The sequence below is a fragment of the Diabrotica undecimpunctata genome, chromosome 2 (assembly GCF_040954645.1).
Source record: "Diabrotica undecimpunctata isolate CICGRU chromosome 2, icDiaUnde3, whole genome shotgun sequence".
Classification (NCBI taxonomy): Eukaryota; Metazoa; Arthropoda; class Insecta; order Coleoptera; family Chrysomelidae; genus Diabrotica; species Diabrotica undecimpunctata.
This window is the reverse complement of record NC_092804.1, coordinates 70,989,965-71,015,055: the sequence shown is the minus strand read 5'-3', so window position 1 is coordinate 71,015,055 and position 25,091 is coordinate 70,989,965. Positions and strand designations below refer to the sequence as shown.

Here is a 25,091-nt window from a genome sequence, read left to right as displayed (position 1 = left end):
TTGGACATGATATGAGAGCAGGCATAGAAAAAAATGGAAACACTTATTATCCAAGGAACATTAGAAGGCCGAAGATCACGAGAAAGATCTCCAACAAGATGGATCGATCAAATTACCTACAGGAATATGCAAACTACGTATGCACGAGTTAAAAGAAATGACCAGAGACAGAGATCTTTGGAAACCGACAATACACGACATCACGATGACCCTCCGGGGATCAGGATTGAAGAGAAGGAGAGAGATAGAAAGAGATAAAGAGAGAGATAGAAAGAGATAGAGAGAGGGAGGGAGAGATTTTCAATCGGCACATGAATAAGACTGACAGAAAGTGTGAATTGCAAATTCTGTCATGTTGATGATAAGATGGTGGAATGTTCTGTGCAACTCCCCAGGGTTGGATAGTATAATGCTTCATACATTTGAGCATTATTGACTCGAGTCCTACGCCTTGTACAAGTGGCACCCGTTAGCTGTCACTAAGACTTTCTTAAAATGGCTTGGCTAAAGGGACAAGTTAAACCTAGGGTTGAGCCACAATATACCTCATAAGTCGAGTTAAGCATTGAGCTACCCGCTCATATTAAATCTAACACTTTAAAAGTAAACCACAAATTATCTTGATTTAAAAAATGGAAAAAACTTACTTTAAAAATTGTATTAACAAGGTAAATAATGTCCTTTTACACTGTTACACGTACCACTTACCACTATCCACTTAAATAAATGTGTGCAAATTAAGACACTTTACACTGGTAATGCAATGTCGAATAATACTAGTGACACATTCTGATATCTCGATTTTTTATTTTCAATTCTCTCTTTATATACAAATTAATCGTATTACCTGAATTATAGGTATATTCTCTAATAAGATAGGCTTTTAAAATAATTGCAAAGTAAATATCAGTCAACTGTTATCAAATTAACAAAAATAAATAGCAAGAAACGGTATACTCAAGATTTAATGAAACAGTGGTGAAAGTCCGGATGCTAGAGAAAATAGAGGAATAGTACAAAAAACATTCAGTATCCACAAACGAATTAAGGAAATAACAGCAAATCCCAACATATTAAAAACTTGTAAATCAAAATAATGGGACAGTCCTGTATACAAAAGAATAACAAGAAGTATGGATAAACTATATTTGATGACAAAGATTTTTCTTCTTTCCAACATTTGACAGCAACGGTAAAGAAAGCCAAGTTTAACGATTTTAAAAAGATTTAAAAAAAAGCAGATGTCATTTATCTAGAATTCCTTTTGTTTACCTATTTATACTGGCATTATTGCTGCGATATGAATAGTTCTTCTATAAATTTTCTCTGCTGATTTTTTTTCGCTAATGTTCTAGATTCCATTGCTAAATCTTAATAATGTAATTAATTGCCGTCCATTTTCATATGAAGATTAAGGTAACTACTATTTCAGTGCCATTATAAAACCTCAATAAAATATAACAAATTGCTGCTTAAACATCCCGTGCAAGTCACAGAATTGTTTTGACAAATTGGATAATTAAGTAGTAGCGACAAATTTGTGAAAACAACTAAATTATTACGTAACTAACTCATGGACGAGGCAAAATTAATAAGTTATTTTTGTAGTTTTTAGGACAGATCTTTGGACAGTTATTCCAATTAGATTAAGCTAACATAGTTAATGAATCAGTTAATTAACTTTTGTCTCTTAATTCAAATGGTATTAGTGAACTTGTTAATTAATGACGAATAAATTCCCAGAAAAGAATGTTTTTTAGAATTGAGTTTTGTGCGCTTGAATACTTTAACTTCCTCTGCAATACCAGGTGGAAAATTAAAATTGCACATATATACTTAAATGGTACTGCCGTTTGTATCGACTTGACGTAGAATTCGCTGAAAAGTACTATTTATCATGAGAAATCAGGAAAATTGAAAATTTGTATAATTTAAAAAAAATTATAAAAACTCCTTAACACTAATTTAGAACAAAAATATGACTAGCTGCTTGTTACTGAGAGATAGGTCCATATAGATATATTAGAAACCAGTAGGATCTCAGTAGTGCAAATGAAAAAAGAAAAAAACATTTAACTTTAACCAGCGTAAAAACTTTTGAAACGCTCTACGTAAAGACCTACGCCGCACCTCTCACAGATGAACATCGTCGTAACCGTTTGCTCTGATGTAGGGAAAGAATTCTGGTGAACCGGGAATGGAATTAGGTGGTCTTTAATGACGAATCCCGCTTCTGCCTGCGGATATACAATGGTCAGATAAGAGTGTGAAGGCGACGTGGTTAAAGACGTGACCCACAATTTGACGTTCACGACACCGTGAGTATGGGGTAATATTGCTTATGGTAGCAGATCACCACTAATTTTCATCACAGACAATATGATAGCCTGACGCTATATTCAGGAAGTAGTGGAGCCTCATCTAATTCTATTCCTAAACACTATCCAAGACCCCATTTTTCAGCAAGGCAATGCCAGACCACATATTGCCCGACAATCTTTAGCCTTCGTGGATCAACATCACATCCACTATTTACCTTGACCACCACGATCGTCTGTTCTGTCTCGAATTGAACATATCCGGAACATGATAGGTCGCAGGCCCTTGAATTTGCAACGCCCCCACCGACTATAGCAGCTCTTACTTACGAAGTTGCAGTAGCATGGAATGAGATATCCCAACAGGACAACAGGATATCGACCACCTCATCAGAACTATGCGTGTCAATGAGTGTATAAAAAATCGCAGGTCCTTAACACATTACCAGCTTCAAAGATTAATACTATTACAAGAATAAATATATATATATATATATATATATATATATATATATATATATATATATCTTGCGACGTTGATCGATGCCTAATGTCCATGACATTGGATCATTGTTATTCCTTCTATTTGATAATATTTTTCCGGAGTCTTGTATTTTATGTTTTCCTTATTTCTTGACTCCAGAGTATACTGTTCAGACAGCATTTCTATTTCTTAATCGTCTTTCCCTGTTGAATCGAAAACCGTTCCATGGTCACAGGGCATAATTGTATTATTATCTTCTGTGATTTTCGTTTTCTCGGTTTCTATTGGCAGAACTTGGGTTGTACTGTGTTAATTTTCAACCCTCACTTTTTATATTCGTCTCAAAAGTTTCCTTGTCATATTATTGCAGATCATCTTTATCATTCGCTATGGTGACCTCCTTATCAGTAAACTGTAAGGTATATAAACCCATTTCTTTAAGATTTACACCGATATCTCTATATTCAATGCATTCGTAACATATATCTTAAACAAGGTTGGCGAAATACAGCATCCTTGACGTATACTTTTATTAACAAGGAATCTCTGTGATAATCCATTTTCATTTTTAATTTGCGATGTTCCTTCATACCAATTCCGTAACGCTTTTATTCGAGCAACGCTGTTAGTTTTTAGTAATACGTTTCAGAACTTTGTTATACGAACGGTATCATAAGCCTTTTGTAAGTCAACAAACATAAGGTATTTGTGCTTAACTCTTTTTTCTATAAGTTGTTTCAAGTAGAAATATATTGTCCTTACAAGTTCTTTCTTTACGAAAGACGGCTTGTTCTTCTTCCTCTTGTTCTTCGTGCTCCTTCTCAATGAGGTCTATAATTAATCGTCCGTACGCACGGCTGAACAGTTTACACAGTTTATATCCTTTTTTATGAATAGATATAATCATTTTTCTATTTGTTGGGCACGGGAGTGCAATTTAAGTATTGATTTATGCATCTAGTGAGAGCTTCAAAAAGATTGTGTGTTCCACATTTTATCAGTTCAACAGGGATATCTCGTGGTCCTGGAGATCTATATCTTTTTCCAGTTCTGTTATAGATAGCTTTTTGTACTTCTATAACTTTTACCGTTATTTCTTCACTCTCAATGTTTACTTCCGTTGGCGATTGTGTTAAAAATTTATCCCTATTTTTTGTTAATAATTCCTCGTAGTACCTTTCCCATTTTTGTGTTGATATTTAAATTTTGTGCTTTTTCTTACATTATTAAACATATTCAGAGCACAAAATTAATATTTTTAATTATTTGTTTCCCTAGTATTACTCGTCAAATACTTGGGATGTTTGCTGAATGAGGGTTGGGACCCCGAGAATGAAATAAAGAGCAGAGTTGAACAAGCCAGAAATGCTTTTTTGAGGCTTCGTAAGTTTCTGACTGATCGCAAATTGGACTTCAACCTCCGATACAAGATGCTTAAGTGTTACGTGTGGCCTGTTCTCCTGTACGGAATGGAAGCATGGACGTTAAAGGCCAGTTCCATTAACAAACTTGAAGTGTTCGAAATGTGGTGCCTGCGTCGAATGCTCAGAATATCATGGACGGACAGGGTCAGAATGAGGAAGTACTCAGAAGAGCGGGCTTACAGGATAGGGAACTTTTTAATTATGTAAAAAGTAAGAAGACTGCATACTTGGGGCACATTATACGAGGAGAACGATACACTTTTCAGCAACTGATACTCGAAGGGAAAATAGAGGGTAGGAGAGGTCTCGAACGTAAAAAAATGTCATGGCTGCGCAATATTCGACAATGGACAGGAATCCACAGCTATGAAATGCTTCGCAATGCTGCTAAAAACAGAATTATTTAATCCAGAATATTTAACATCTCACCTGACAAGACGATGTACGGTGGACGCCTACGCAGACCATAACTGTTAAAGTTCGTTGATTTTAATTTCTTAAGGAGTTTTAAAAAAGATAAAATTATACAGAGTGTTCCATAAATAATAGTCTTAGCAGTACCTCACGTGAATCATACTGTATATTTATATTTTTGTTCGAACAGCGTACACTTAAATACGTGAAATAAATAAAAAAATAGTTATATTCCATAAGTTGTTTCCACCCCCTATATATGTCTTCTTATAGATGCTACAAAATTCTCTTAAAATCGATGATTATCAGATTCAAAAGCAATCAACATTTTCAATTTAGTGTGTTGACATATTTTAATTATTTCCTTCCGTTGATTATATATCTTGTAATAAGCAATATTTTGAACTGATTGAACCAAAATTAATTTTTTATCTTCCGATTAGAAAATAATTTTATCAATAGATCTGATTAACAATGTTGTCAAAGTACATAGTGGACCGAACGCCTTCCTTTATTATATGCATATCTAGTTTATGGTGTTATTATATTTAGAATTTTTAGTATTTCACATTGAGTAAAATTTTCTTATCCCGTTTTTCTGCTTCTCGGGCACTTAAATAATTGGTTAAGTATTTTTAAATCTTAAATATGTTACACATAGGTGATATATAAAATTATAAATCAGATGTAAGCTGAAAATGGATAACCAAATGATATAATATATGATTGAGTGGAACTCACATTAAACCACTTCCTTAAATGTGTAAGCTAAACTATTTTCCTTCCTTCAATACTGCAATTGCCCTTTATTTCTCCAGTAGTTGCCCAGGTATTATTTATACACATATTATTTCCTGTTCTTTGTTGAGTTTTCGCAACACATCTTCATTTGTAATACGGTCTATCCATGATATACGTAACGTTCTACGATAGCACATCTTGCGAACACTTATAATTTATATACGTCTGATTTTTCAACGTCCATTCTTCAACACCATACATACAATAATGGGGAGAATATATCGCTTGTTTTTAATTCCAATGTTATAAGTAACTTTTTTATTTTCAAGAAGATGGCTTGTACGGCAATGACTCCATAAGGCTCTATACGGCATCTTATCTCTTTCGCTGGCTCTACGTACATATTTTGTTAACCATGCGACAATTATATTGTCTACTGCATCTTATGTGGTCCTAATTTTTCTATTCATTTATTTCTAGATGTAGTTTTTTACAGATCCGGTTCTGAATAACTTTTAAAAAAGTGTTTAGTACGTAATTCATTAGGAGAATCGTTCGATATTCTGAGTATTCTTTAGCAGTGTTCATATATCGATATTGGAATAAACGTTGATATCAGCCACTATTTAGGTATTATGTTCTTCGCATATATATTAGGCGAGCTTTTACCCCTACAAAGACGCTTAGAAACAGAATATACCGACTAATTTTTTTTTTGCATTCCTAGTTCCTACCGCACGAAACCTTTTTATTCGATTCTACATATTTATTCAAATTCGGTCGGAAATTGTTATTAACAAATACTTATAACAAAACAACAGGTGTATCTCATCGAAATAAATACCTTTTCTCTCTTGGTAATTTTCCGAAAAACTCTTCCTGTTCGAGTTATTTTTTGTTGAAAAAATGCCTTAATTACTGTTTTTTGCGATTTTTTTTAAACTAATAAATGAATAGCAATTCTACAAAAAGCTTTGTAATCTTTAAACCTTCACGTATCACGGATAAGAGGTTTCTATCTTGCTAAATACTTACATAGTTTTAAATTTAAACAAAGATTTCTACGCGCCGCGCGACTCTCACTCTACAGCCGTACACGCTTAGTGACAGATTTTTTGAAATGCATATTCGAAATATGTGGTTCCATGTTTTCACCAAGATAGAATCTATTTATCTTTGTCAAAATATTCTTACTTGTACTGGTAGGTTTAAAGATTATAAATATTTTTACAGAATTGCAATTCATGTAGTAGCTTTTTAGAAAAAAAAAATCCCAAAAATCAGTGATTAGGAAATTGCTTTTTTGTTATAATTTATTTGTTAATAACAATTTCCGACCCAATTTGAATTTGAATAAATATGTAGAATCGAATAAAAAGGTTTCGTGCGGTAGAAATGCAAAAAAAATTCGCCTATATATGCTTCTAAAGTTGGACTAATGTATCTAGTGAATCATCATTAATTAGCTTTATCAACTCCATAGGTAGTTCGTCGAGCCCTACATATTTTCTTACTTTAGTTTATTATATTACAGAAGCAACCGACTATAAAATTTCTGGTCCCCCGTGTATGATCTCGTTACGAGATTATCATCGAATAATTGCAAAATGTATTTTACCCCATGTTTTTATATTTTATTTGGTATTAGTTTCCCAATATCATTTATGGTAGTGGTACTTATCTCTTTCACTTTTCTGTATATTTTAAAGCTATCGTATTTTTTCTCATATGCCTGCATTTCCTTTCAATGCTCTTTCACCCATTCATTTTTCTAGCTGCTTCTTCATTTTGTTTTTTATTTCCTTATTTTTTGTTTTTACTTATTCGTAGCTTGATTTTTATATTCCCTTCTCATCACCATGGAAACTATTTCATCTGTTTCACAGTTTTAGTTTGTTTTAAAATTTCTCTGGTCACATATTAAATAGCCAGTTAATTTTTGTCTCACTGTTTCTCACTGTATCTCCATCAGATGTTCATGTATGTAATCTTCGTTTTGGTAATCTCAACCATCTGTTTGTTACAACTAAATTTTCATTTTGACAAAATTTAATTGATCTGTCTTCTCTCTCATTACCTTCGCCAAGGCTATATTCTCTTACAGAAAACAATTTATGTAATTCTATGTAAATAAGACAGAGTATTATGACGCATATTTTATATTGTAGAGTTTGCTGCCTTTATAAATCGAATTTCAGAAATTTGTTTTTGCAAGATTAGAAGAGTTTTAGAGAACAAATAAGTAATACCATTCGATTACCGAGTTGTAATAAACATACAAAGTAAGGCGCAATAAAAAAGATTATGAGCAAAGTTTTATAAAGCTGCAGTGGACCGATTATCACCTATACTTACATAGATTCAAGACCCGATACCAAAAAAAACGAGATGATTGATGAAAACAATGTATTAAATCATTAATGAAGGCCACATAATAGACTTCTCAGGCTAAGATAATAGAGAACGTAAACAAATGGCTGAAAAAGATAGGAAAACAAGAGAAGGTAGAGTGATAACCTGAACATGAAAGAAGAAGAAAAACTACATGTATTTCACAACTAAGTCTATAACTGCGAGAGGGAAATATTTTGACTATCTTACGTATGGGTTTCTATCAATGCTGTTATCTAAAACACAAATAAATATTCTATAATAGAAAGTAATTTATACTCATAAATCCATATTTTGTTACAGGCTTCCATGGACTTACCTCCAGACAAAGCAAAACTACTCAAAAGCTACGACTACGATAAAAAATGGGACATTATCTGTGATCAGGTAAGCACTTTTTATAGAAATTATTTAAGTATAATTAAATTAATGCCTTGGAATTAGACAAAGTTATTCTAAGTCATCGAGAAAAATCATGATTAGAGTCCGTTGTGGAATTTAACTTAAATTACACCGGTTGGCAATCCAACCCTTTCACAAATTATAAATGTAAATTGAGTGAAGATATTTTAAGCACTTATTAATTTTTTTAAGCCAACCTTTATCCAATTTTTAGTATTTCAAGATTTTTGATCTGCCTCTAATTTTCTAAACTATAAAATTAAAATTAATAAAATTTATCGGTAACTGAACTAAGGGATCTGTCCTAGTTTTTATGATGATTTAGTAGCGACATTATTAATGTCGAATAGGCACCATTATTGATCCACCAAATGACATCAATATTATTTGATGTCATTTGATTTCATTTATAAATGGCGCCTTTCTGAAATCTCTAGTGATTATGTTACTAAAACATAAAAAATATGTACAGATAATTTAGTTCAGTTAAATAAAAATCTGTTACTTCAAAAGGAGGGGAGACTTTAACAAGTTTAACTCTTGACAATATTTCGTTAAGGCAATGTTTATACTATATTATTTTAGAATAATTTATTGTATATAACAGTAATTGAATCGATAAATTTATTTACAAAGTTACCACGAAGAAAAGGGGATATATGAATTAAAGAAGGACTAAAATTTAGTATATCTTACAAATACATTTTAAAATACATGTAGTTTAAAAACATGTAGTTTTAAATTTTGGTTTTGACGATAAATCAGTAGCTACGGCAACACTGCGTACTCGTACAACTGTAGCGCGAAACTAGTAGTCTTTCCGCCGAGAATACACATACCTTGAAACTGGTGTCACGCGAACGCTTCGACATGAGCGGAGGGGTATTGGGTTTTCGGGCGCGCGGTGCGCATCAGTCTCGCGTTGCTTGTTTAGGTGTAACTTTGCCTCGTTGTATTGCTCTTAAAAATGAATCAGGAAGAATGTCTTCGTCTTATCGAGCTCTACCGAAAAAACCGATTATTGTGGGATGCCAGAGACAAAGGGTATTTTAAAAAGCACAGAAGAGATCTTGCATGGAGGGAAATGAGTATTATAATGGGACAATCGGTCAATACGCTAAAAACTAAAATGAGAACTCTAATGGGATCGTTTAGGAGTGAAAAATCGAGAGAAAGAAAGAAAAAACTCACTGGGGCAGGTATGTAGAATATTTTTTTAGTTAAAAGTTTGCAAACTAATTTTTTATGTTGACTTAAAAAAATTAGGTACTAGTAATAATCAAAATGTAAGACGTAATTTTACTATTTTTTTTTATTTTGCTGCAGTTGGTGAAGATTATGAACCAAAGTGGTTTGCTTTCAAAAGTTTTGAATTCTTATCCGATAAAGACTACCCCGAGCCAAATCAATACACCAGATCAAAGACCGAGGTAAGTATTTAATTGATATTAAGTAACAGTTACACAACAGGTCATTTAAAACAAAATTTATTTTATTATATTACTATTCGATTTAGAACTACAAGTGCGGGGTGGTATAAATTTCGCAAACAATTTTTTCAGAAAAAAACCAACTTTGCTTAACAATTCAATTTTTAGAGCATAATTATTGTGTATTTAGTCTAATCTGTTATATTCAAAAACACTTTGTAGCAGATCTTGAGTTTTATAAACTATAGTCAGCTTCTAATTCTAATATTGATGTCCAAATAAAATTTGCTTAAATTTGGACGTATTGTTTTGAATATTTTATTTACCACAATGGATTCTATAAAAATAACATTTTTTTATTTTTGGCAATAAAAGGTTTGGTTTCGAGTTGCAATGCGGAAATCATTTACAAAAATTCATAACCTAAAAATTGTAAATATTTGATATAACTATAGAAATATAATACCAATAGACAGAATGTTGCAATAGAGACCCGTTCCCGTTGCAACTGAGAAAACAGTAGATTATCATCGTATCGATTCTTGTATTGTTCTTCAGTGTTTTGTAAATTGTTCTGCATTTCTATACTGAAACCTATCAATTTTGTGATCAATGTCTCTATCATCCTCGAAACGTGTATAATACTCTATCTAAGTATATTATATGTCAGTATGTTCTTGTTGCGGACTTCTTCTTTTAGTATTGGTTACCAAAGCCTGCTACATTTTGTTCATGGATTTGCTACACATGTAATTTTTATCACAATCAATTGGCCCAATCCTATTCAAACAAAATATTGAATAAACATTAAAGTGTATAATTATACCAACTTCACTTTAATGTTGTTGAAATATTTACTTAATCTTTGGAATATATTTTTTACCGCTACTTGTTCAAGGAAAAGGATGCTTTCACCTCGATGATCAATCACAATGTCTATTGTCCAAGCAAAATATTAACCACGATGAGGTGACCCCGTTTATTAAACATAAAAGTATCAGTTCGATTCTTGGATATATACTGTAAATGATTAAATATTTGTACACGTAAAACTTATCGAAGTTATTGTTGTTTTTTCCATAGTACCTACTATAAACACTAACTAAACTATAAACAGAATTGCTCTTGGATAAATCGTGCTGCAAAAATTTAACGCTAAATTAAGGAAGCGATTGAAGGATGGTAAGAATTTTGGCAATGGAAACAGAAGTGAGCAAGGAGAGCGATTGTAGTTCACCATCTAATATCTATTATTCTAGCTCTTTTATCACTGACTTGCTTGGTTCGTTGTGCTTTTAACCCGTCCGACCCAAATCTTCTATAGTTTCAAGTAGCTATCTTTAATATATCTATTATTCCAGCTCGTTTTTACTGACTTGGTTGGTTGTAATTTTAGCCCGTCCTTCAGTTAGATACTTTTGAGTAGGTGTAATTTCCGCAGTTAACTCTAAGGGTACGAACACACCGAAGATACATGGATCTCTGCAGGTGGAGATCGCGGTCGAGGTTTACATCGATGACTGGTAGAACATACCGAAAATACCTTCCTTTCAATGTTCTTTGCATTTTCTAAGGTGACTGACATGTATTCCGGGAAAGTTAGCTTTTTTACATTATAAAATTATGTACATGAGCAATAATAGTGACGACAGTGAATGCATGTCTTCAAGTGAAAAGTAGTGGATTATTTGTAATTCTTTAAATCACCAACTTTCGGCTCATGCTATAAGTAAAAAAAAAGCAGTATCTAGGAGGATACCATCACCTGTTTAAAGAGCTTAAGAAACACCACTCAGACAGATTTTATGCTTATATTAGGATGAGTCTTGATATATCTCAGTACATTTATCATACCATCCGTATCTCCGGCGAATGGCACGTGGTTTGAAATCACCAATAAACTTGTAATTTACCACGCGATCAACAGCTCGATCGCGATGTAAAACAAACTATTTTGTTCTCGCATCAACATCGCTGTAAACCGCGATGATAGGTCGCGAGGGTGAACGGGTGAAACATCCTTGGTATGTGCGATCTCATGAGAAAATGAAGGTTTGCTTTGATCGACGGCACACATCCATGTATCTTCGGTATATCCGTACCCTAATGGTAGGAATGCTTGCTCGGAACATTGCATCTGTTGTTTTGCATTGCACTTTTGCCGGTCTTATGCAGCAATCTCCCATTGTTTGATCTCCATCTTACGTAGATCACTCGTTACTGCATCTTTCCATCTTTTTCTTGGGCGACAAACTGAGTTTCTGCCATCGGGCCTTTCCCAAAAAGTTGTATTATAGTATTTAGTGTATATAGTTTTTCTTCATTCGATCTCAGTCCATGTCCTGCCCATCTTATCCGATTTGCCTCAACGTACCCTACTATGTTTTCTTCTCCATAGGGTGCTTGGAGTTTCTGGTTATGTCTTCCTCTCCACTCTCCTCTTATCTCGCCACTGCAAGTCCCAAATATCGTCCAGAGGATCTTCCGTTCTAGGACTAATAATTTTTAATGTTTTACGCTTGTTCAGTGTCCACGTCTCACTTCCATACGTTATTATGGGGCGAATTGCACTTAGTTAGGTATATACCTTTGTTTTAGCTGTCTTTGAGAGCAATTTTGATTACCGTCGCCAGGAAATAATATTATTTCTTGCCGTCATTCTAGCTGCTACATCTTCCAAACTGATTTTCGGATATTTCATCGTTGTATAGTATACTAATATACTTTCATCATCATTCAGCCTTTATTTATCACGTCCACTACTGGACATAGGCCTCCCTTAAACTCCCTTCTTTGCGATTTTGTGCTCTTTGTTGCCAATTTTTCTTGATACGCCTGATGTCGTCAGCCCAACGTGTAGGTGGTCTTCCTCTACTACGTTTGTCTGCTCTTGGCCTCCAATGTGTAATTTTACTTGTCCATCGTGAGTCATGCATTCTCGCTACATGGCCTGCCCAATTCTATTTAAATTCCGCTATGCGTTCCACAACATCAGCAATACTCGTCCTTCTTCGCAGATTTTCGTTTCTTAGTCGGTCCTGCAACGTCACTCCCAGTATAGATCGTTCCATTCGTCTCTGTGCCACTCTCAATTTCGAAGCCGTAGTCTTGGTTAGAGTCATAGTTTCCGCCCCATAGGTCATGACCGGTAATACGCATTGGTCAAATACTTTTCTTTTGAGGCTAATTGGTATGTTGGCCCTAAATGTGTCTCGCAGTTTTCCAACGGCTGCCCACGCTAAAGTAATTCGTCTTTGGATTTCGCATGTTTGGTTATTCTTGCTAATTCTTATTTCGTGACCCAAATACGTATATTTCTCCACCAGTTCTACCAATTTGTTTTGAATAGTTAAATGATTATTGGGGACCATATTTGTCATAAACTTAGTTTTGGACAAATTCATTCTGAGGCCCACTTTCGAACATGCAAAGTCCAATTCATTTAACATATCTGTGGCTTCTCCTAAATAATCTGTGATAAGGACAATGTCATCTGCGGAACGGAGATGGTTAAGTTTTTTGCCTTCTATTGTTACTCCTCTGTGGTCCCAATTGACCATCTTAAAGGCTTAATATACTTTATAGTAACAGAAAAATGCCAGACATTGATGTCACCATCATCTCTATCTTTCCCCAAAGTTGAACTTTTCGTTCTGATGGAACAATATTGAAAGTTATGATATTTTTGTCTTCCAAAACAATAATATACCAAAAGAGAGATCAGGATGAACAATTTAGGCGACATTGTATCTTCCTGCTTTATTCCTTCTTCAATTTGTATTTTATTAATGTTGTTGACTTGAAAAGGTGAATTAAAACCAAATATATGAAGGCTAGATTAAGCGGTGTATTATATTAATTCGACTTTTATTATTATTATGTTAACATTCAAAAAGCGCTTATATGTACTAAAATCGTTTCTAAATGCCATAGGAACAAATTGGACACCAAATTTATGGACGTTAATTCTAAAGATCTGTTTTATCACAAGTTATATATTATTTGTAATCTTTCAAGAATTATTTCTTCATCTTCCTTTATCGTTTCTACTATGACTCAACTATAACTGTATCTGTAGAGCAGGGAGGGCAATTTAAGTCCCACAGCACTTAAGCCACAATTGATCCATGGTGCATCCTCTCAGGGAGCTGTCGTCCTCAGCTTATTGTTCATTCTCCCCTTTCCAGGAAGGTAGACAAGTCACCAGGGGACATCTCCCATATGTGGCCAAGGTTCGCCGAACTCGTACCCTCGAATTGCCTATAACTCCGGACATTCACATAGGACATGCTCTACGGTTTCGTCTTCGCGTTCACACTTCCTGCATAGAGGTGTGTCTACTAGCCCCAGTGTGTGGAGCAGTTTGCTTAGTTGACAATGTCCAGTTAAAAAACCTTTTCGAGGTTTCTTAGTGTTACCTTGGCAAGTCTACATCCTTGCCCTTCTTTCCATTTTTTCACGGTTTGTGTGTAGGAGTGACATTTCCTTGATTATGGTAGTTGACCAACCAAAATGATCCCCAGGTTCTAAGGGCCTTTTTACTGCCGCTTTGCTAGCCAGTTGCAAATTACTAGCCATTGTTTTGGTCATATTATCTTTATTTACTCTGATTTTACAAGGCAATACTTTGACGGTGTACATTTGATTTTCTCATTATCTGATTTAGATTCGACTTTTTTCATGATGATTTTATAGATCGTTTCTTATTCGAATTCTTGGTTTCGGTTTTTATCATACAAATGATGTTTTCTTATGTTTTCTTTATCAAGAATCATACATATCCGGTTGTCTATCTCGTGACCTTTGTGAAATAGTGTGTTTCATGAATTTAGCTTAATACGATGTTCCCCTTTTCTTCGTATTTCTGATAGACCTTTTATGCCAAATTTAATTTTGCTTAATTCAATCTCGAGGTCAGTTAATTGATAGTCATTTAAGACTCATCTAGTTTATATGTTCGAATTAAAAGGGAAGTCGTTTTCAATTTAGTTTGAATGGTGCCCCCCCAGAATAGGTGAGGCTCGTTTCCCGGTTTGGCATATTCTTTCACACAAAATCTTTTTGGTACAATCTTATGTGATATTGGATTATCATTCTGTATATATTATTGCGAAGATAAATTGATACTATACTTAAAGATTTTTCTAAAGATCTCTACAAGAGATAGATTTACAACTATCGCCTCCATGGATTTGTAAGGGACATCACCGTCATTGATAATTTTTCTCACTATTGTTGTTTAACTAGTCTAAATATTGTTGCGTTTTATAGGTGAGGATTTTTTCTGCAAAGTTGGTTTAAATTATAAGACAATTTATTATGATACGTTTGTTTAAAACAACTTCAGGGTGCAGACCTCTGACACTCATTGCGTTTTACGATATTTGTTGAATTCACTAATTATATGTTGTTTTAGGAACTTCCTGAAGAGCCTTGTATCCAAAGTTCTTCTTTAGCTGCAACCACTACTGAGCAGCGAGTTAAATTAACTGATGACAATGGGCCTACTGAAACATCAAGTAAATGTAGAACAAAAAATAATGAGGTGAAACAAAAGGTTACATCTGAGAAAGATGTAGATCCCAAATTAATCAACGAAGCACTTCAGATACTTCAATCATCTGCAAATTATTCAAAAGACCCATTCTTTACATATGCATTGAACTTGGCCAACGAACTTAGAAAATATGATCAACAAACTCTGGCTCATGTGAAAAGGGGAATTTCTAATATTATATTCGATGCAGATATGGGTATATTTTCTGGATCAAATGCATCATCAAGGTTGCCGACCATTTCACTTGAATACATGTCACACACACATAACTCTACAGATCCTCTTCAGGATATTCCTTCGCAGGAGACATCAACAACTAGCTTTAAAATAGAAACCACTGATAATGAATTATCTTAGGTACATAGTTTTATGCCTTGTTTTTTTTCATTTTGTGATAATAAAACTATCTATAAATTAAAATAACTATATCAATAAGTGAACTTTTATTAATTACATTAACCTATATTAGCTTTTGACACCTTTTTGGTACTTGCATTTCGTTGCCTAGACAAATAGTGATGGGATTACTCTCCTTTTTAGACGATCCGTGGGTGGTCAGTTATACCTTATTCACACCTATTCTATATATTCACAAGACGGTGCTATTAGCCATTGGAGCGCGCTGTACAGGGGATGAGAACTTACTCACCCAGTCTGTTTTGAGCCGAGTCCTACTAATTTAGAGCTCCCCTAGCACAGTCTTAGACCGGCGGGTTTTTTTCGTTATTATCTGATTTTTCGAAAAGTGGAATTATTGTTATCTACCCTTTCTTCCTAAATTAGGGATCATTTCTATCCAGAAATTAGAAAAAAGGTAAAAAATATTGTAATACTGTTTTAATCTCATTAGCGGTCCGAATAGTTCAGGCAGTAGTGTCTGACTATCACGCAGAAAGTCGGGGATCGATACCCAGCGACGACGAAAACATCTAGATATTTTTTAAAGTCTACAAGCCGCAGGTCGACTCAGCCTGAATAAAATGAGTACTTTGGCTAAAATCAGTGATAATAATAGCCGGTTGAACAGACGTTATTATCTTCCTTGTATATTGTATACCCAATAAATAGCAGACTAGTGTGCTGTACTCTTTAAGCTGCGCTAGCGATATAAAGGAAGATTATTATTACATCTTCTTCGTCAAAAATATTAAATTATTAAAATGATGTATACGGATATCAACAAATATCTGTAATATGTGGATTAAGAAAAACAATGAAGAAGAGAATAGAATATCGCTGAATTTTAAAAACTTTTTTCTGATGTGTCTTCTAGTTGTCGTCACTCAATCAGTTGTTTTCATAATTTTGGGCATTGTTACGAGCAGATTATAGCTAAACGAATTAGAATGGGTCAACTTGGCAGAAAAAGAATAATATTCTCAAAATACTCAAGACAGTTATTTGCAGAAAACTTAACTTATAACATTGAAGCGATATTTAGTATGTCACATATGGAACGTGTGGATCACGAATGGTTAGTAATTTTACAAAACCAAGCAAGGCTAACACTATATTAAAATACATAAAAAAGATTAATCTTTTCACAGTCGAACAAGGTTTTATATATTGTTATTTGGATTTGTTTCTTCCATTTAATCAAATGTCACGTGGACGTATTTGTCGTTTCTGACAGATGATTTTTCTCAGTATCTGCGGTATTTGTACTCGTCGTGTGTCCCAGGGATGTCGGTTAGTCTGAATCGGTATTGTAATTTTCTTCACCTGGGATGAGTTTTTGTATTTGGTATAGGCGTTTTTGAAATTCGAATTTTGTCTTATGGAGGACATCCAGATTCTCCGTCGGGTGCGCCAAGGGTGGGTTCTATATCCATTGTTTAATTATAGTAAAGCTACCTGTGAATTAGCACTGGCAGAAGTGAGGGCCTAATAATAAACGGTGAGCCACTCAATAGCATAAGACATGCTGATGACGTTGTCCTTTTGTCGGGAACACTAGAAGAACAGCAACACTCAACAACTCAATATGCCCTTACGGATTTAAAATCAATCTGAAGAAAGCTAAGTTCATGGTAATTACGAAAAAACATCTGAGATAAACTTCTTCTTCTTCCTATGCCGTCCCCATTAACGGAGGTTGGCGACCACATTTTTAAAAGCTTCTCTGTCTTTTGCAACGTGGAATAATTCGTCTACAGTCATGTTTGTCCAGTCTCGAATATTTCGCAGCCATGACTTCCTCTTTCTACCTATTCCCTTTTTGCCATCGACTCTACCCTGCATGATGACCTGCAGAAGACTATATTTATTATTTCTTAGTATGTGTCCAAGGTATGCAGTCTTGCGTACTTTTATCGTTCTCAACAATTTTTTGTCTCGACCCATCCTTCTCAGCACTTCCTCATTGGTGACCCTGGCAGTCCATGGAATTCTCAACATATTCCGGTATATCCAAAGTTCAAAGGCTTCAACCTTTTTAACTATTTGCGCTTTTAGTGTCCATGTTTCTACCCCTACAATAGTTGCGACCAGATGTAACATTCAACAAACCTCAGTCTCAGCGCAGTATTCAGATTTTTGTCACAGAACAATTGTTTGAATTTTAAGAACGCTGCCCTTGCCATTTCTATTCGTACCCGGATCTCTTGGTCTGGATCTAATTCTGTGTTGATGTAAGCTCCCAGATATTTATATTTTGTCACTCTCTCTATTTGCTGTCCACCAAGAGTTAGTTGTTCATTATTTATTGGACTCCTTGATACTATCATAAATTTGGTCGTGTGTTGATGTCAAGTCCCATTTGAATGCATTCACTATTTATTGCATCTAGTAAAGTTTGTAGTTCTTCTATACTCTCAGCCATAATTACCGTGTCATCTGCAAATCTCATGGTGTTTATGATTTCTCCACCAATTCTTATTCCCTATTTTCTTTCCCATAAGGCTTTTCTGAATATGACCTGTGAGTACACGTTGAAAAGCGTCGGAGACAAGACGCATCCTTGCCTAACCCCTCTCGCAATCGGTATATTATTTGTTTCTATATCGTTCACCTTTACTACTGCTTTCTGGTTCCAGTATATAGCCTTAATAAACTCAATGTCTTTTTTGTCTAAATTGATGTTTTTTAATTCATCTATTAACTTCATATGCTGCACTCGGTCAAAGGCCTTCCTAAAGCCTATGAAGCATACATATGCACTCTTGTTATATTCCCGACATTTCTGCAAGAGTACCGTCAACGCAAATAATGCTTCTCTTGTACCCATGCCTCCTCTGAAGCCAAACTGAGTTTCATCTATCTGCTCCTCACATTTCTTATAAATTCGGTTTTGAACAATTTTCAAGATCATCTTTAAAGGGTGGCACATTAGGCTTATCAATCTATAATCATTACATGATTTGGGATTGTTGTTTTTTGGTAGAGGTAAAAATATCGATTTAAGCCATTCTTCCGGGATGTTGCCCTCTACATATATGTGGTTGAGAATTCGGGTGAGTCTCTTTATATTACCGTCATCTAAGGCTTTTAACAGTTCAACTGGAATTTGATCAGGACCCGGTGATTTTCCTTGTTTTGCATTCTGTAGGGCATTCTTTACTTCTGAGGGTAAAATTTGTAGGTATTGTTTTTCTTCATCTATATCTTGTTCATTTTCTCTCTCGTCATGGAACAGATGGATTATATATTGTTCCCATAGTTCCTTTATTTTGCTCTCTTCAGTAAGTATTTCTCCATTATTATCTCTTGTTATGAGTGTTCTTCTTTGTCTGGTGTTGCCTGTAAGTTCTTTCATTTTTTTATGTAAGTTTGAGGTGTCATGTTTGTTGCTGAGTTCTTCTAATTCCTGGCATTCTTTGTTCATCCATTCCTCCTTAGCCTTTCTGATTTCATATTTGATTTTATTCTTGATGGTTTTGTATTTATTTTCCTCTTTATTTTTGTATTTTCTTTTTTCATTTATTAGCTCAACTATTTCCGGTGTCATCCAGTCTTTTTTAGTGGTTTTCTCTTCTTCGCCTAGGACCTCCTTTCCCGCTTTTAGTATGGCTTTTTTCATATCTGCCCATTCAACGCTTCCTTCAGTTAATTTATTTATCTCTGCGTTTAGTTGCCGTTGGCAGTTGTCGTCTTTTAGGTTTTTGATGTTAATTTTGGTGGTTTTAACTTTTTTCTCCGGTTTCCGAGTTTAATGTTGACGTTTGCTAGTAATAGATTATGATCCGTATCTGCATCTGCGCTTGGATAGGTTTTTACACTTTGTACTCCATTGAGATAAACTAGTACTAGATAATACAGAAATTATCAGCAATTATCCTCGTATAAATACCTTGGAGCACGACTCACAGAAGATACTGATCAAACAAAAGACGGTTGAGTTTTAATAGAATGAAAAAAACTTTTTTCTGATGGCAATACCAATATAACGCTGCGAATGAATAAGTTAAGGCTTGGACAATCAGACTATTAAACATTAAAATCTTAGAAGCATTTGAAATGTGGTGCTACCGACGTATTCTGAAAATATCACGGGTGGATCGCAAAACAAACGCACAAATTCTCGATAAACTAAGAAAACAAAGTTTTAAACTGAATAAAATTTAGAAATTTGAAATACTTGGGACACATTATGATAGTTGAAAAATACGAATTGGTAAGGAATATAATACAGGGCGAAGTTAAAGGTAGAAGAAGCGAAGGAAGACGTAAAATCTGGTTGCTTTGCAATCTCCGTAAACGGTTTGGCTCTAGTTCAATAATTGACCTTTTCAGACGCTTAAAAACAAAAATATAGGTGCCAGAATGATTTCCTATCTCCAATAGGAATGGAGCATGAAGACGAAGAAGAGAAGATTGTCTTGTGACAGATCTTATTGTATTTAGTCAAACGACTATGTACTACATTTTGTTGTTCCAATGTACACTGAACCATAACTATAGGAAGTTCGGTAAGTTCCTAGAGTGGGCAACCGCTCCCTTGGATCTTTCGAGTTATCTTAGATTTTCTTCTAACGTCTTGATTTCAAGATTAACTTGACGTCATGTTTGACTAAGATTTTGCCGATTCAATCTATAACATTTTAAATATACGCTAAGAAAGTTTTACTTTTTTATTTTTGTTGGTCGATGTTACTGTTAACTATTTTGGGCGTATTGATAGCTTGATGTGTCTTGGAACAGCATTTGTATCGTTTGGTCGCAACACATTTTCTAGATGTTTCAATGCTCTGTCCAAATATTTAGGTTTATATATTCGCGTAACAGCTTGGGTTAATATTTTTTCTTTAAGGTGGTTTATCTGAACAACATTTCGAATCACAAAATGACAACGGCAATATAGAGAAAACCAACAAAAACCAAGAGACAAAGCTTTCTGAGAGTATGTTAAAAATGTTGCAGATCAAATCGACACAATCTAAACGTGACATCAAGTTAATCTTCAATCCAACGAAGACATACAGAAAGTCTAAGATCGGTTAAAGATCCAACTGAACTCTTGTTCACTCCAGTAATTATCGCATTTCCCGTAGTTGTAGTTCAGTGTACCTTGGAAGATCAAAACGTAGTGTAAAAAGTCGTTTGACGAAATACAAGAGAAACTGTATCAGTCTTTGCTGAATATATCATTACATACGACAACCATCGGATCTTACTCGCAGAAAGATAGAACAATACACTACTCTCTACGGATGTTCAGATAGGCTACCGACCAACAGACATATACGCAGGAGTAACTATATTGACTAATGTACTAATCAGTTTCTCTAGTGCGCTGGTAAATAAATTAGAGGCTAGTTTTCCAGTACCTACATTAACACAGAAGTGGTTTGGGTTTTACTAAAAATTATAATACAGTAGACTCGCGATTATCCGAGTTAATTGGGACCGCGCATACCTCGAATACCGAAAAACTCGGATAACGCCGAGATCGGGTATTTGCTTAAAATATAAACGAAAAATTTAAAAGTTATGACGTATGATATTAGTTTATTATGTACAATTGAAGTATGTAAACCTGTACACAGAGTACATAGTTAAAATATACAGATAGAATAACATTTACGTACTGGATCATCTTCATGTTTTAAAAAAGTCTTCTGCGTCAACTTCTGGCCTCCTTTTGACGCTGCGATGTTGCGATAATGCCAAAGATGATGGACATCGGTAGGGGTTGACTCTTTCTGTTGCTCAATGTAGGCGAGGGCAGCTCCAATCACCTTTAATCCTTCGTAGATATTTTCTCGATTATCTCATCTGTGTCATGCTCAGTGACATTATATGGGTTGATAACCATGTCGGCGATTGCATCACCAGTCAGTTCCATTAGCTGATCTTGCATAATCCACTCGTTGACGTCTTCATCATTTATCAGCAGTTCAGTTGGTAACTGATTAGCGAGGTCTACTATTTCAGCAATACAGTTATTGTTATCTTTTCCATCACTTGTCGCTTCAATTTAAAAAAGCTTTCGCCATGACTTTTACAAAGTTGTTACTGTCACATCATCAAACGCTGAAGCTATACAGTAAGACACATCCCTAACAGTGATCCTTTTAAGGGCTGCTGTCACAGTCATTCGTTTCATAGCCTCTAAAATTCCTTGGTCCAGAGGTCAAATGAAAATGTAACGTTTGGTGGCAAGAAAACAGTTTTAGTGTCTTTAATGTCACCGCTAGCCAACGAACTTCCATCTGGATCAAATGGTACGTTGTCCAAAAGAAGAATAGCTTTTCTTAGTATGTTTTTCTTTTTTAAGTAGGCCTCAGCAATGCAAACGAACTCGTCAAAAAACCAATCCTAAAAATTTGACAATCCTTCCACGCACTACGTTAATTCCTGTACATGGTGGGTAGGCAGTTTACCTAAATATTTTTAAAAGCCGTTGGATTCTTCGATTTTCCAATGGTCGTAATTTTAAGGATCCAGAAGGGTTGCTATACATCAAAAGAGTTACTCGTGCCATCTGTCGAACCAACCATCACTTGCAGTAAAATTTTCCTCGCCATCCTTAAACCGCTTGTGAAGTTCGACAGCTTTAGCTTGAAGCATGAGGCCGCTAATTGGACTTCCCAACCCTCGAAGATTAAAAAACACTAAAAATAAGGCTTTAGAAGTCAGTTCGTATTCTCCTTTCCTCATAATTTTTCGCAACAAATCACTTCCACTACTCACACTTTTATTAACCCAATATCTTTTTGTTTACGTCTCCAATCTCCCACAGTCACTTCTTCAACATCTAGATCAGCAGCAGCCTTATTTACTGACTGACCCTTATCCAAGCGTTAAATAGCTCTTCAAGTTACGTAGAAAATACACAAAGAGAAGATATGAATGAACTTGTAAGAGCTTACAGTAGGACGAACCGAACAGCTAGCTGTTATGACTCAAACTGACGGGTAAAGGAGTGGCTGGTGAGGCGACCAGTAGAAGCATAGTGACTGGAACAATAACACTCGCTAGTGACACTTTGTTCTTTTCAATTACTACCTCGATTAATCCAGAGGCTCGGTTAATCGGGACTCGGATAATCGAGAGTCTACTGTACTTGAATTGTCTTAATAGATAATTACTTATTATGTCTGTATAAACGCGATAGACGTTATGGTGCATAACGATGTTAAATACGATATGAATATTACAGTATTAAAAGTGCTAATCAAAAGAAAACATGATAAATGTGTTGTACTATTTGTATTTTGTGCGAAATAAATTTTTAGTAGTACAACATACTGCATGTACCCATATTAGAAGTCACAAGAAGTCCACCTTTATTAACATTTTGGTCTGCATTGGGATAACCTTTTGTAAATTAATAAATCAACCAAATCTAATTGATATTTGTACTAAAGAGGCAACTGAACTAGAAGTTTGTGTTATTTCATTTTATATTTAGTGTCTGTAGTTGCGCTAATTTCTTAAAAAAGTGTATATTTTATGTCTTATAACGTGGAATATATTTTAAACTTAAATTTCATTTTTAGTCGTAAATTTGAAGATATTACCCGAGTGTGGAAAGTATAATGCACCTCGTAAAAAATGTTAATGGAAACGAAAACCTTAACGAAGTCACCGAATCATAATTAAAATTAAAACTAATAAATCTTTCTAACAGTAATGATGTTAATATAAACCGTAAAAACCAAAATAAAAATAATTAATGTAGAATGATGTGCGTTAAGAATGCCATTTATGTTCAAATTTAAAAGTATCTGTTGCAACTTTAGGTTGGTATTTAAAGAATGCTGTTTTTCAACCGAAGAATGACAAACGGGTGGGAAGACGAAGAAGATATTAAAGAGCTCGATAGCCGTAAGCCATTTGGGATGCGTATTTCGACTTTAATCCGTACAAAGTCGGTTTTATTTTTGACAAGATTCATGAGGTTAAAAATTTGCCGTATAAAGAAAAATGTTCTTAGAGTATGCTCTTCTAAATGCTTAAAATGGTAATTTATTCCGCTATTACTCAGCAGATTAAATAATATGAGAAGAGATTTCTTTAGAAAATCATTAAATTCATTCTTTAGAAGAGAAAGGAAGAGCATGAAAGCTAGACAGCCAATGAACTAGACCCTTGAAACACTACTATACAAAGGAAAAAAAGACGGACAAAAAAAACAAAAATTTGAAACGTCGTGCCATTTTATGAGTATACAAGAATACACATTTTTAAAAAATATAATGCAAGGAAAGATCGAAAGAAACCGGGCCATAGAATGTCCTGGACGAAAAGCTTAAGAGAGTGGTTTGGTTGCATCACAAGGCTAGATTAGAATGGCCTCGATGATATCCAATCTCCGGTAACAGAGAAACATAAAGCAAACTAATAAAAACAATTCAACGCCTTGTAGATCGTTCCACACGGCATCCTGCAATATCTTTTATGTACAATCTATATCTATGTTTTAGTCCAAAAGATTTAGACTTTTAAGAAAATCTATTGACCGTTTCGGAGCTTGCAGTTGCAGAAAATTATGTTGGGCCGCTTCCTCTGCATTTTCGTTGCACTTCCTTGTTGCTCTATCTCTATCCACTTAGCCTATTTTACAGATATTATATGAGTAAAGAGTACTCAATTGTGATTATTCTGAGTTCAGGTTAAAGCAGCTCCAGGAGTATTTTTGTATAGTGAGCAGAATGTTATAATAATCTTTTCGCTTACCTTTATTTCACTCAGGGGAAGCTTGGGGGTTAAAACTCCTCCAAGGCATATAAAGTAAAAAATATATAAATAATATTAGGAGAATGTAACGTGTCTTGGCACAATACAAAAAATCAGAAAATCCAAAACGCTAATTTAATAATTAAACTACCACCAGAAAAGGAAAGAAACATGGATATTAACATTAAATTACCACCCGTTCTATGTTGTGGAGCCAGTTCCCTGAGTGGTCATATAAAAGGCGTACAATCTATTGTTCGAAAAGAATTTCCTAGATTTATTTATGTACATTATTGTTCTCATATTTTTAATCTTACGATTTCTCAAGGATGTTCTGTACCAGAAATTCGAAATTGTATGGAAATCGTAGAAGCCACTTCTAGCAAAGAAGCACTCTGCACTCAGAGAAAACTCCTTATAGTCATGGGAGATTTCAATGCTAAAATAGGTAACGGAAAATAAGGGCAACATATTGGTCCTTATGGATTAGGAAAAAGAAACAATGAGTATTTTTGCAGCTGAGCATGACTTAATCGTGCTAAATACATTTTACCACCTAGACGCCTGTATACGTGGAAATCACCTAGAGACAACGGAGAAGACGTTATTATAAGAAACCAAATAGACTATATACTTGTTAACAAAATATATCGAACTAGTTTCAACGGTGTTAAAACCTACCAAGGCGGTGATATTCAATCTGACCACAATCCTTTAGTGGGAGTGTATAGAACCAAGTTAAAGAAAACACGCGGAAAAACAGTAAAAAAACAGCTGCGAGGAAGTGCGGAGAATATAGGCTAATAAGTC

At 34.7% G+C, this 25,091-nt stretch overlaps 2 protein-coding genes across 3 annotated transcripts in view; both read left to right on the top strand.

Annotated features, from left to right (window-relative positions):
• Frl (formin-like protein) overlaps positions 1-25,091 on the top strand; it is a 268,117-nt gene that overhangs the window by 70,569 nt on the left and 172,457 nt on the right. For both annotated transcript variants that reach the window (XM_072523090.1, XM_072523091.1), the window contains exon 2: positions 8,076-8,159. In XM_072523090.1, coding sequence (XP_072379191.1) covers positions 8,076-8,159 — 84 coding nt within the window. The remainder of the gene's footprint in view (positions 1-8,075; positions 8,160-25,091) is intronic.
• On the top strand, positions 9,008-15,596 carry LOC140434671 (uncharacterized). The gene is made up of 3 exons (XM_072523092.1): positions 9,008-9,373; positions 9,501-9,604; positions 15,021-15,596. Exons 1-3 carry the CDS (start codon positions 9,142-9,144, stop codon positions 15,516-15,518), a joined length of 834 nt encoding a protein of 277 aa, XP_072379193.1. The 5' UTR covers positions 9,008-9,141; the 3' UTR covers positions 15,519-15,596.